The sequence below is a fragment of the Lepidochelys olivacea genome (genome assembly GCF_965140295.1).
Source record: "Lepidochelys olivacea isolate rLepOli2 genome assembly, chromosome: 26".
Classification (NCBI taxonomy): Eukaryota; Metazoa; Chordata; order Testudines; family Cheloniidae; genus Lepidochelys; species Lepidochelys olivacea.
Window position 1 is genome coordinate 7,798,941 of NC_140436.1, and position 12,818 is coordinate 7,811,758.

Consider the following 12,818-nt stretch of genomic DNA (forward strand, 5'->3'; position numbering starts at 1 on the left):
GAGGTTGTTTTGGGTTTTTTCACTCTTAATATAGATTCTCTCTCATCCAGCAGGAGTGAAAAAAAATGGATTACACTAGCTGTCATTTTGTTATTAAAATCGAGACCCTAGTGTATAGAAATCCAAAGATTTTGCTTCTCCAATGATTATCTAAGCCAAGCCTTTCACAAACAGGGATAGCATATATATTAAAATAAATAGGTAAGTTTTAAAGAAACCAAAAAGTAATATGCCCCACCTCACTCTTTTTTGATATATGCATAAATACAGAGCAAATTGTAGGTTATGTAAAGACAAAAAGCAAATTGTGTATCACGCATCTAAACACACACATCTATGAAAGTAATATTTGCAATGTTCAGAAGTAATGGTGTACAGTTACTCTGTTAATGAGGGCGACATATAAGAGGTAAGTTTTGCATGCATGTGTGTATGTATGAACATGAACACACACACACTTTTGCATACTTCACCGTCATTGCAGTTTCCCAGGTACACCAATTATTCCATTACCTTTTGAAAAATGTGAAAAATACTTCCCCCGAGCAACAAATTCTATCCTATTAAATTGCTTTTACTGTATCGTCCACTGAGAAGGCAATACTTAAAATTATTAGTACAATGTGCTTTTTAAAACAAGCAACATTCAATCCAAGAGCTTTTCAAAAAACCTATTACACTAGATCACAAATGTGTTTAATAAAGGTCAAGGTTGGGTTTGCCTTTCATTTTATGAAAGACCATTCTGTGCACAATTTAGCACATTTTAATACAAGGACATGGCCTGTTTGCATAATTAAATGTATCAAAAAATAGTAATTGTGTGAGCAGGAAAAAGAATAAGCTACCATGGAAGCAAGATGTACATACATAAGATACATGTACCTAAAGACATCCACAAATGTGATTCAAAACATCCTGACCAGTATTTTATCCTTTAACGTATCATTTCAACATCCCAAATTTTTTGTCTATTTTATGCAAAAGCAGAAGTTCTGTAACCATGGCTTGTAGCAAAAAATTATTGCAAAGATGTATTTTGGGGACAGAACTAAAGAACATTAATTATGTTCATTTAATTGATAATGTTAAAATATGTCACCTGGGAAAAATAAATCAGGAGTGCCTTCTAATTTTCAGGCAGGTTCTGGAAATTGACAGTAATCATTTTAGAAGGGCAAACTGGAAAAGCTTAAAGAGATAGAAAGTTGGGAATTCCGGGCCCTTTTATTTTGTTGTCCAAACCCAGTGCAAAACAGGACAAAAATAGTGCAGTTCAGATCTTAGGCAGGATTTCCAGATCTGTAGTACTAAATAAATTGGCATGTAACACAAACCGAACGCTGTATCCGGGCAAAGAGAAATTATTCTTTTGGAAGAGCGTCCCCGGTGCAAAAACGAAACTCCTCATATCTCAAACTTCTATGGAAAACCCCTGTTAGCATCTTTGGAAGCAAACTTACTCTTATTAACTGAATAAATCCAACGCCACCAAGAGAATTGTCTTACCTACACATGACTTCGTGAGTAAGCAGAACTCTGCACATCTCTGGATTCTTGTTCTGGCCTTCATAAGTGATGGGCTATGAAAATTAGGGAAATTAGTACATGGAGGAGGTTTTTGGTTTGTTTGCTTCTTGTAATATTCAGTTTTTTAAAACTGCAGAGCCCCGTGGCTTGCAATTCCCACCCTCAAAGTCTTTTTTGCACAAGGTAGTCAGTGTGCATATAACCCAGTGTCACTTACAATTGTTAAGATCTTAGGATCACTGGGGGAAGGAAGAGGCTAAGATATTGTTTTTCAAATGCACTGGAAATTAAGGTATGCAACACAGACGCTGGGGTGGAGAAAATAAAGCACAGAGTGAGAGGGAAATGAAAGAGTGGGGATTGTACAACACAAAAGCCGGCCTCAGCTCACCTGTTTCGTGACTGAATCGATGAGCCTAACAAACAGGTCCTGTTCAGTTCTGACACCTAGAGAGAGAATGGGAAGAAACAGGAAATCCAACAGTTGCAGAGATAGGTCGGGGAAACAATCTAAACCATCCTGTGACTTTTCTACTTCGTTTTACTTCCTATCAAGCATCATCTGAAAGTCTAAGGCTGCTGTTTTTCAAAGCATGGGTTTACCAAAGGGTGTCATATTGGCCAGACCCGAGAAGCAGCTCTCCACAGTGAGGATTTTTGCTTCCAGAAGAGAGACAAAGGGACTTCAATGTATTTTATAGAAGCGATCTCTGCAAGGTCTTAAAACTTTATCACGGGTTCTTCGTTCCCAACCCCTTCTTTTCCACCCCGCGCCTTTTGTAGGGACTTACCATTGCTGTAAAGGAGTTGAAGTTTGTAGTGTGTGCCGTTATTGGTCTTTTCATTGCCTTGTTCCTGAAAGAGAGATTTAAAACTATCGTCCCAGAATTTGTTTGGTGCTGTTCTCGGACAAAAGCAACCCGCTTGCAAATCACTAATGGATGTGACAAGAAAGTTCATTAAGATCTTTGTGAGGTGGATCCACTGATTGGGATAAATTAACCTACCGAGTGACCCAGGACAGACATCCCCTTCTTGTGGCATTTGCAGAAACTTTTCCACTTGCTATAAAGCTCCCAACTTTATAACATAAACGCTCTTCCCCTATCGGGTGAATTCACAAATTTTAAGCAAGCTAATATACAGCAGATCGACGCTGGCAGGGTTTTTTTTTAAAAAAAAAAAAAAAAACTGTACGTGCAAAATAATGAAATTGTTTTACAGTAAGTCCTATCGGTATTTATTTCCTGAAGGTTTATGTTACCGGGACATTTCTCACGTGAACTGGGACTGTAATTTATCAGAAGACAATTATTCATGGCGTCCTTCATAATTAAAAGTCCTTGCCCCTAACTAAACTAAAGCCAAAGATGGTTTCTAAATGCTTAATGCCTGGATCTAAAACTCAAGAGCAAACGTTTCCGTTGACTTTGGAGTCTGAAAAGAACAGGCTTAGCAGATAATATGACAAATCACAGCTCGCTCAGGGTACTCATAAAACTTGGCAGATCCGGCATATGCAAAAATACTAATAATATTAATAAAAAATACAACAAGGTATTGGACCCCGGTGTGGTTTTATTCTATTTTATTGTAAGTGGATGTATGAAACTCCCATTGTAGCTCCCGCGGTGGCAGAAATTAACAAGCCTTGTTAATTACAGCGAAGGAGAGAGTGTTGAGAACAGGGGAGGAAGCAGTCGTCCTGTTACCTAACCCCTGACCACAAAACCAGGGGTTAGGTAGCAGGAAAGGGTGGCTGAGAACGACAGTACTTTACAATGGGTGGGGGCGCCGACGGTAAATTTGGGGAGGAAAGAAAGCAAGCAAGCAAGAAAGAAAATAGACAGGCCTTACTTTATCATTTTCTACGAAGTCCACAAAGGCGGTCCTCTCTATTTCCACCGGCTGCCCCTGCCTGTCGTAGAGAGCCAGGACAAAATGAAAGAAATTGGATTTCCTCAAGTTGGAAGGTGGCTGCTTTTCAAAGTGGGCTCTGGACAAAGCTACGCCGCTGTGGAGGAAACAGATGGAATCGGGGAGGGAGGGGAGAGAAACAGATGAATTAAAAGGTTGCACTCAAAGGTTGCACTTTGATTAAAAGCAATCAAAAAAAACACACAGAAAAGGATTCTAGAGAGGGGGTAGGATTCTCCTGGTCTATAGCACACTGGGTTATTAACAGTCAATTGTTACTAATGACTTTGATCTCGGCGCTTTCCACTCCACCCTGGCGCACTCACATCACTTCCGATTAAAAACATTAAGTGAAATAAAAGTGAAGCCTGCTTGAATTTCGGTGGCAGCCAAATTAAGAACTTTTTCTTCTCCCAAATGTTACAGAGTCTAGAAACTTGATTAATATTTTCCCTCTTATGCCTTGATTTCCACTCTGTAGAGAAGAATAATTAACAGAACTTGAGTATTAAGGAAAGATTGCAAGGTAAGTTATTCCAAAACCGGAGAAATATTTTATCATCTCCTCTGATCCATCTTCTTCCCTTTCGTACTCATTTGTTGGGTACAATATAAGGGGTGTGTCTAGAATACAACAAAAGTAGAACATAAATGCTAAAGGATCTGAAAAATGATAAAATTCCAACTGAGTTCACTTTTCCTTTAGCCCAGGTCAACGCTCTTAAAATCTTTTCACAACTAGGAGTCTGTACTGAGGTTGGAAGGCAACTGGTTTCAAGCCATGTGCCTACCTTCCTCGGGAGCGAAGTTTCTATCAATTTCACATTGTTTAGTCACTGATCCATTTGAATCAACGTGCGGGTCTTCCCAGTGCCGTTTTGTGGGTTAACTACGTGTAATTTAAACACAGGTTGCCTGACGTTTGTCACACATTCTGCAGAAGATGTGGTGATTTCTTCCGCGCATTTACCGAGTTTGAATGATTCGGGATCTTTTCATACAATGGAAATTCTAAACCTTAGAGTTCGTTTTTTAGCAGAATTGGTTCCACTCTTTCCTTTATGTCGATTTTTACAGAATGCACAGAAGACAGATACGGGGAGAGGATTTCTCACTTACAGCATTTGTATAAAGTTTTCCTCCTTTCTCCAGATTTAACTCCTGAAATGGACTCATCTAACATTGTTGCTTCACGTACTTGAGAAAAGTATTTGACTCTTTGGAAAGCTACAAATATCCCCCCCTTTATTTCTAACTCCAACTAGACAGGTACAATGAGACTGGGCAACACACAATCCCCCTGCCTTCTTCCCCCACCCCCTTCCGGGCCAGTTTAATAGCTTGATTTTTATCATCTTGGGCATAAGAACTTTGATCGCTGTATTTTTACTAGACATCTAGAATAACGTGACGTCCCAATGCGAACACCGATCAATTAGCCGCTGTCAATTGGCGATTTCTCACAGTGCATCTAACATTTGTTTTACTTTCGCTTTCCCCATCAAGGTATTTTTTCCTCCGCATATAAATTAAACCATCAATATTCATTTAAAAAAAAAAAAACCAACAGCTTCTGATATCTCCTCTCGTGCTGCTTGAAAGATCTTCCATAGAGATCAGATGGAGGTGGTGAGGGCATATAGGGCCATATTGGTATATTGGTTCCTAGACCAACGTACATGCAACGCGGTTGTATGTCCCTCAAGTCAAGTTGTCTCTATCCTCAACTTTCTTCTCGGGGCGATTCAGCCCCTTCCCACACGTGTGCCCGAAGGCTGGCTAAAGAGATACTTGCAGAACGTGGGGACATGTTTTGTTTAGGGAGGGTTTCGTTCCCCTCTCTCCTCCATAAAAAAAGAAGAGGAAAGAAGGGGGAGATGAGGTCTGTAACTCAGAGAACCCGGCACTACTGGGGCGTATTTATTATGGAACAGAGGGATTATCCCCCAAACAGAAGCAAGAAGGCATCCTCGTTTGCAGTTGGACGGGTTTTATATTCCAGCTAGCACTGAGATCTACATAGTGTTGACAAGACTAACGCAAGGAGTTAGTAAGTGGGGTCAAGGACTCGACTCAGCTCATTCACACGACAGCTCTCTCCTGCACCGCTGATACCGGCAGTTTTGCAAAACCCTGGTCAAGGTATCTTCCCCTTTCCCTCGTTACTCAAACCCACGCTGGGCTCGCTTTCTGCCGAACCCTGTGGCTCGAGTGGGGAGGAGGGTGGCGTTCGCTATATAAAGCATGAGATCAAGGATAACAAGGTGATTTTGAATCAAAACAGGCATAGCAATTAAGTTTAGCCAGAAGAACATCCCACTCAGACGTTCGGGCATACAAGGGTCTAAAGAGTTACTGTTCGCAGTATTGCTATGGATGGGTGTCCCACACCCAAAAAAAAAGAAAAGAAAAAAAGAAAAACGCTCTCCCCTCCAATCTCTGCTCTCTGACTTCCTCTGCTGTGTGTGTTTGTCTCTCGCTACAGTTTTGCCCTCTTGGATTTTCACTGACTGGGGCGGGGGAGTAAATTCAGTCGCGAGTCTGAACAACAGCGGGAGGAAAGGGAGGTTTCAAAAGGGGAAACACAAGGCTCGATTACCTTTGTGCAGCTACGTTTGCATCCACAACCCCAACATTTCTGACCCAGGACCTGACGGGATCCATTTCAGACGCGAGAGATTTCTCTTTCAGAATCGGTCCTCTTCCTAAAGTATCTTGAATCCCAAACATTTAAGAAGTCTATTCCAACCGGCAACAGTTTCTTTAAAAAAAAAAAAAACCCAAACAAAAAACAGCAGCCTTTGAAATTGACACCCACACTCACAGAGATCCCAAAACCACTGAAGTTCAGCTTTAAAACCAACTTCTTCTGCTTCTAAAGGCTACGTGAGCTGCTGAAAAGGCCTTCCCAAAAAACAAAAAACAAACAAAAAAAAAAGTTTTCCCTCTTGCAAAGTAAAGTTATGCTCTCATTCAGGCTCGCCCGGTCCTATCATCCTGCAAACGCCGGAGAGGCAACAGCATCCAAACACTGACCGCTGGATCACCTGTTTCTCAAGGACACGGGGAAGAGGACGGATTGCTGCCTAATCCAAAAAAAGAATCGCGATAAATCGTGAAAGAAAGGGAGAAACGGAGCGAGAGAGTCTGATTACACAGCGAACTGCGGGAGCCAGGATGCTTCCCCAAGCCAGTCCCCATCAATGGGTTACAGCACCGGGAGAAAACCGACGGGCGAGGGGGCGGGGCGGATTTCCATATTAGGGGACTCGATTTGCATAGACTCACCCGATTGGAGGAGTGCAGACAATTATCAAGCGGATACACACTCATAACTCCAGCTCCAGGCTGCCAACAATTGCCAATGGGAAAGTGGGCAGAGAAGCAACAGTCCTCAGACTTTTCTGATTGTTGAGTAAGTTCCTTCCCAAAATTACTTCGCTTTCAATTTGTTAACCTCAGATGGAACCCACTCAGGCTAGGGTATTATCCTCTTCTTTTTTTTTTTTAAGAATAAAAGAGAGAGAGAAAAATTTCTAGGAGCCTTGTCGTATGTGTCCCTGCCATCAGATGATGAGTTTTGTAACAAACAAATAATAAAGCAAACGTCCTTTTTTGAAAATCTGGAATGTCTTATTGCTACTGTTTTAGGAGCACTGTTAGCGAGATTATCAGCGAAAACTAAACAAGATCTAATCCAAATATCTGGCTCTGGGGGCACTGGAAGATGCTCACAGAAAGCGTGCGGGGTTGGGGACAGATTGTGCGCGTCAGCGAGGGAGAAAGAGAGAGCTCCACACCTATTCAGTCCATAAAATGCACCCACAATTTCACACGACACCAGAGCTCTGAAATCGTCCCTTCAAACTTTTTATTGCGTTGCATCTAGGCAAAAAATGTAGCCACTGACAGGACACAGCTATATTCATCCATGAACCAGAGAGTGGTTCCTTTTTTAAAAAAAAACAAACAAACAAATCTTTTTGGCTTGGCGTTATTTTCTTCCTGGCTCTTTTGTATTCTGATCTGTGCATAGATCTTCCCCTGAAATCTATATAACACCAACGCGAAAACAGATTTCAAGACAATGAATGCAAATCTGTGCTCAAAGACCATCTGCCAGATGAAGGAATCAGATGTTCCATAGTTAAAGGGACAGTGCATGGATTTCCTTGCCTCATTATTTAGAGCTCCCCTCTTTAACCTGCTTTATGTTTAGGAGGAGAAATAAACATTTCTTGTCAATCTCAAACCTAGTTTATTACAGTCAAAAAAGGGACCATCTTTAGTTGCATTTTAAATGTTTGCCTTTCTACGAAGTGTTAGATAATTATAAAAGTTGATTTTTTTAAAAAAATGCATTTAAATCTTTTCATCCGAAAAATGTATATTTAATTCACACACATGGTGCGGGGGGGGAGGCGAAGAGGGGACTCTAAATTATTCTGTCTACATGCATGACATACATGGTATTAGATGAACTATAAATCTCCACGCGATCTCTGTTCAAAGATATTTACCACACTAACCTTTCTTTCCCCCTGCATTGATAAATATGCATCGAGTGATTTGTCAGTTTAGCAAAAGGAAAGCCTGACTTTAAAAAAAAAAAAAAAAAAAAAAGCAACGATCAGTTCTGTTCATTGCCTCTGAAGCACCTGGTATTGACAGGATACTGAGCTGTATGGACCTTTGGTCTGACCCAGTATGGCCATGCTTATGTTCTGGGGTTAACAACAATATATTGTACCAACAAACATTCCTGTGATGTGCAATAATAGAATCTTTCGATACAATTTCTCAGCTGTGAAAAGCATCGTTTGTTTCTGAAATTAGGCGAGATCACTTAAACCATCAAAGAAAGAGATCGAGAGTATTCAAACTAGATTTACAGGCGATAGTGTGTGAGCTATACACAACAGGAAAATTACCTTCGCCCATTGAATCCTAAATGTATTTCCTGCGCTAAGAACGATTTCTTTGCATTTTATTTGTATCATTAGGACTGTAAACAGAATTTAACTTGCCCCTGAATGTAGTCCTAGAGCTGGGATGGAAAAAATCCCATTTGTTCTAACCCTGGATGGCTTATTAACCGGGAGAAAAGGCTTTCAAATAATTGGAGCTCCCTGCTCCAAGTGATAGCTAAAAATGAGTCCGACCAGGCTCCTTTAAGATGCTTATCCAATAAAGTCTAATCGGTTACAAAATCTTGGTGGAAACTTCACTTGTCTCGCTGCGTGTGTGAGGGAGAGCGAGCGCTGACCCAGGGGTAAACGTGCCAGGTTTCCGGACAATAGGGGATCGTGTGCCACCGTCCCCGAGGGGAGTCTGGCTTTTAAGGATTCAGAGCAGGGTCAGAGGGCACCGACTCAGGTCAGGGGAGGGGCACCCTCTTTGCCCCCAACAGCTGCCACCAAAATTTGGCACTTCAGGAACAAATGAAAGGATCCCCTCCACTCCCCATATTCCCCCAGAACTGCCCACCCAGGGTACGCTTCCCCCATCCCTTCCAATGCCAAGTTAACAGTCGGTCTGCGGGTACAACTTGGGGCGGCAGGAGGGAAGGGAAAGGGACTTTCAAATGCAAGATCTTTGTGCTCTCTTCAGGGAGGCATGACAGGTTTGCGGTGGCGCCGAGAGATAATCCAAGCCAACTGGCGAAAATGGACTCAAACCGATTCCACCCCGCTTTAGAAGAGGGATCATTTATTTTAGGGTCTCCCTTCCCCCACAGCGTACATCATTTACTTACACCGAGGGGTTTTATTTCCCCCTTCCAAAAGGACAGGACGATGGGTTTTTAATACTTTGTGGAAGTGTTCATTCCAGCTCCCATTCCAATAGCAAGTGTCTGGGTTTAATACCGTTTGAGCCAAAATCCCCTGGCGTAAATCCACGACACCGCCCTTTATTTCAGATGGAGTCACTCCGGATTCAGACCAATGTAAACCGGGTTTAATTTGGATTCGTGCCTTTTAATGCATCAGTTTGCTTAGGCGAGCCAATTTCACACACTAGTGAAAGGACGATGCCATCAAATAACGTGTCAAAACTAAAGAGAATGCATCATTTAAAAACAGGACTTGCTAAAGGTAGGGTGACCAGATGGCCCGATTTTATAAGGACAGTCCCGATATTTGGGGCTTTTTTCTTACAGAGGCACCTATTACTCCCCATCCCCGTCCTGATTTTTCACACTTTCTATCTAGTCACCCTAGCTAAAGGATGCCTTGAAAGTGGAAGGAAACCTCTTTATTGTCTTCCTGCAAGAAAATAAAAGAGCATTTAAAACTAAACAGGTTGGTGAGGGCCGTTTACGATTGGCAATTGGAGGCTTAACAGCAGATAACTAGTCGTTTGAAACAGCAGCCCCAGGGATACAAGGATAGACAATGAGCTGTGTCGTTTAGCAACAGGAAGGATCCGGGGCGACTCTACCCCGATTCAGCCTTCCAAAGCAGACAGAGGTAGAATCCAAGATTTTGTAGGCACCCAGTTCTGTGTTGCTTCGTTACTCTGTGGTCCAAACTGCCCTTTCAAGAGGTGTCAGTCCGAGTTCTTCTTTAAACCGCTCTGACTCCTGATAACGCTTTTTTTTCTCTCTCTCTCTCTCTTTTTTAATGCGTAACTCAGTATTTGTGGTTCTTTCCTTCTGTCCCAAGCGCAATCTCAACCTCGCCTCCACCCACATTTCGGTATCGAAACAACAGGTGAGGACATCTTGCCTTGGCCACTGTCATGTGCTCTTCTTTGTTATAAACGGACACAGGACATTGCTTCTCACCGCTGACTACTAATAGGTTCCTGACTAAAGACCTGATAACGTTAAAGATTTCCGGTCCAAGGTATTAAATATTCGCCCAGATTTTTTAGACCTCTTTAAACAGACTATCCTACCCCTTCTCCCCTCTCCCCAAGCGTTTGGAAAATGAATGAGGACCAACTTGTCTGAAGCTACACCAAAAGCAAATGCCCACCCACCAGGAAAGAGACACTGCCCCACCTATTAACCCTTTTTGTAAGGGGTTCCGAAGGAAGAGGTAAAGACAAGGGGGCAGATGAGCCAATGCTTGCAACCTACAGATTTTTAAATCATCAATGCCGGAGCGGATTAAAGTCGCAGCTTTGTTTTCTGTAGGTCACATCGTAATGGTTTGTGGCTGAGCCGTGTTTTTAAATGGTGCCTTCTTTTTAGTTTTCACATGTTATTTGATGGCATTGTCCTTGTGTGAAATTGACTCGCCTCAGCAATCTGATGCATTAAAAGGCACAAATCCAAATTCAACCAGGTTTACATTGGTCTGAAGCCGGAGTCACTCCAGCTCAAATGAACGGCGGCGTCCTGGACTTACACCTTCCGTCTTTCATTAATAAAATAAAATAAATACATAAAAATAGACCCGCTGTTATGACCTGCTTAAAGAGACAAGTTTTCAAGCACCTGGAAACTAGATGATTACCTTATACATGCATGCAGGTTCCCACGGCTCAGAACGGCACTCTCATGCATTTGGTTCTCAAGTGTATAATCAAAGAAAGCCTTTCAAGAGCCAAATAAGATAAGGGTAAACAAATGGTTTACTTTCACGTTGTAGTTTGTGACGGAAAGATGGCTAGGAAAAGCTCCGACAGGCTAGGCGCTGTTCTTAACTTCTCAAATGAGAACTGTATGGAAAGCAATCTCAAAGTCTTCAGCACAGATCTGGGTAAGAAATTTATTCCGGCTGATGCAGCCACGATATTCCTCATATATAAAGACCCTCGATTTAACGGAAATAAAATCGTAAGGACGAGGTCGCTGGGGGCGGATGGGAAGGAGAGAGAACACCACAAAATATTTCAGAACAGAGGGTTTAATGCAGTTCACCTGTATGCAACTAACAGATAGGAAAGGAATACAGCCCGCAGCTGTGATTCAAAGTACAAAGCAAGACCCAGCTAAATTAAGCCCTTTCCGATTATACCTGTTATAAACCAATAATTTTATATATTTACCATAAAGGCTATTTCAAAAGGATGCTCACTCATGTGATTGTTGGAGAAAAACATCACTAAGTATAAAATGATTGACTCGACTTCCCCCCCACCCCACCCCACCCCCATCACGAAATCACCAGAAACGTGGGTCTGTAGCTACAAAGTCTTGAGCTATCCCTGGTCTCTCTCCCTCCCCCTTCCCTCTTGTATCATAAAGGCACTATTTACTATAGGCAGATCCACACTGATCATGGTTTATAAAACCTGTAAGTTTCAAAGAATCCACTGATCACTGCAACTTACACCTTTATAAGCACTGATCAACAGAAGTTTGGAAACTTACAAACTATTAAGTCAACATGTAAAAACTTCTGCTCCACCTCATTCTTCCCCAAAGAGAGAAAATATTGTATCCATCATAAACTCTTTCGAGTTTCCCACATATTCCAATAAGTAGGTGCTTTTTCACTAAAACAGAAAAACACATCTGTTAGGTTTTATATTCAACCCCCTTTTTTTTTTTAAAAAAAAAAAAAGTTACTTTTACTGCCTTTTGCCTAGCGTGGTTTTTGGAACACGTTAGCAAATAATATTTTACCATGGGGAGTGTATGTTCTATTTTATTTTATAATGCAGATTTGAAGAGTCTTGTTGCTGGAGTTTGTTTTTTCTAACCACATGGAATGTTGAAGCAACAAGCACATTCAGAAAAAATATTTTAGGTGGGTGTAGATTTGTGCTGGGGTCTTCTTATTTTCCCATTTACAGAAGGCTGTTGAGATCATTTTTCAATACATCTTTGTATAAAGACATTTTAAAACACCCCAAATCAGAAAATCCAAATTTGTCATAGCCCTTTCATTCACCCACACTGAACACATACCGGATCCAGTTTTTGCTGGCAGACACAAAACTTGCACCAACTGGATTTGTGCAGAAATACCCAAGGGCAGAATTGGACTCATCCTGCATTAACATATACAGTTCATAACCCCAACAACCACCCAAAAGGCTTCCTATGGCCTTGATCCTGCAAACACATTTATGCACATGCTTGAGGTAAATAGATCTGCTAAAGTTAATAGAACAACTCACATCTGTCAGCATGTGTTTAAGCGTATATGTGATCAGGGCCTATATTGACCTTCCCAACTGAATTATTTCTATTTGCCGATTTAGGTCCTGATTCAGCAATGTAGTTAAACACGTGCCTATCTTTAAGAACTTGAGAATATCATTGAAGAGATGAGACAACTCACCCACTTAAAGCTCATGCTTAAGTACTAAACAGGAACCTTAGTTTTTGTTTTTCAGTGCACATACTTTTCTTTAAGAAAAAAACACCTCTCTCTCTTAGTTTCTTGGGTAGCTGTGGAATTCTACATAGCATA

General features: G+C 41.5%; 1 protein-coding gene across 2 annotated transcripts in view; it reads right to left on the minus strand.

The window, feature by feature from the left end:
- Positions 1-6,622, minus strand: part of EBF2 (EBF transcription factor 2) — a 177,544-nt gene extending 170,922 nt beyond the window's left edge. For both annotated transcript variants that reach the window (XM_084615097.1, XM_084615096.1), the window contains exons 1-5: positions 6,047-6,622; positions 3,388-3,544; positions 2,322-2,385; positions 1,922-1,977; positions 1,510-1,583 (exon numbers count right to left, since the gene is read on the minus strand). In XM_084615097.1, coding sequence (XP_084471223.1) covers positions 1,510-1,583; positions 1,922-1,977; positions 2,322-2,385; positions 3,388-3,544; positions 6,047-6,177 — 482 coding nt within the window. In that variant the 5' untranslated portion in view covers positions 6,178-6,622. The remainder of the gene's footprint in view (positions 1-1,509; positions 1,584-1,921; positions 1,978-2,321; positions 2,386-3,387; positions 3,545-6,046) is intronic.
- Positions 6,623-12,818: the final 6,196 nt, after the last annotated feature.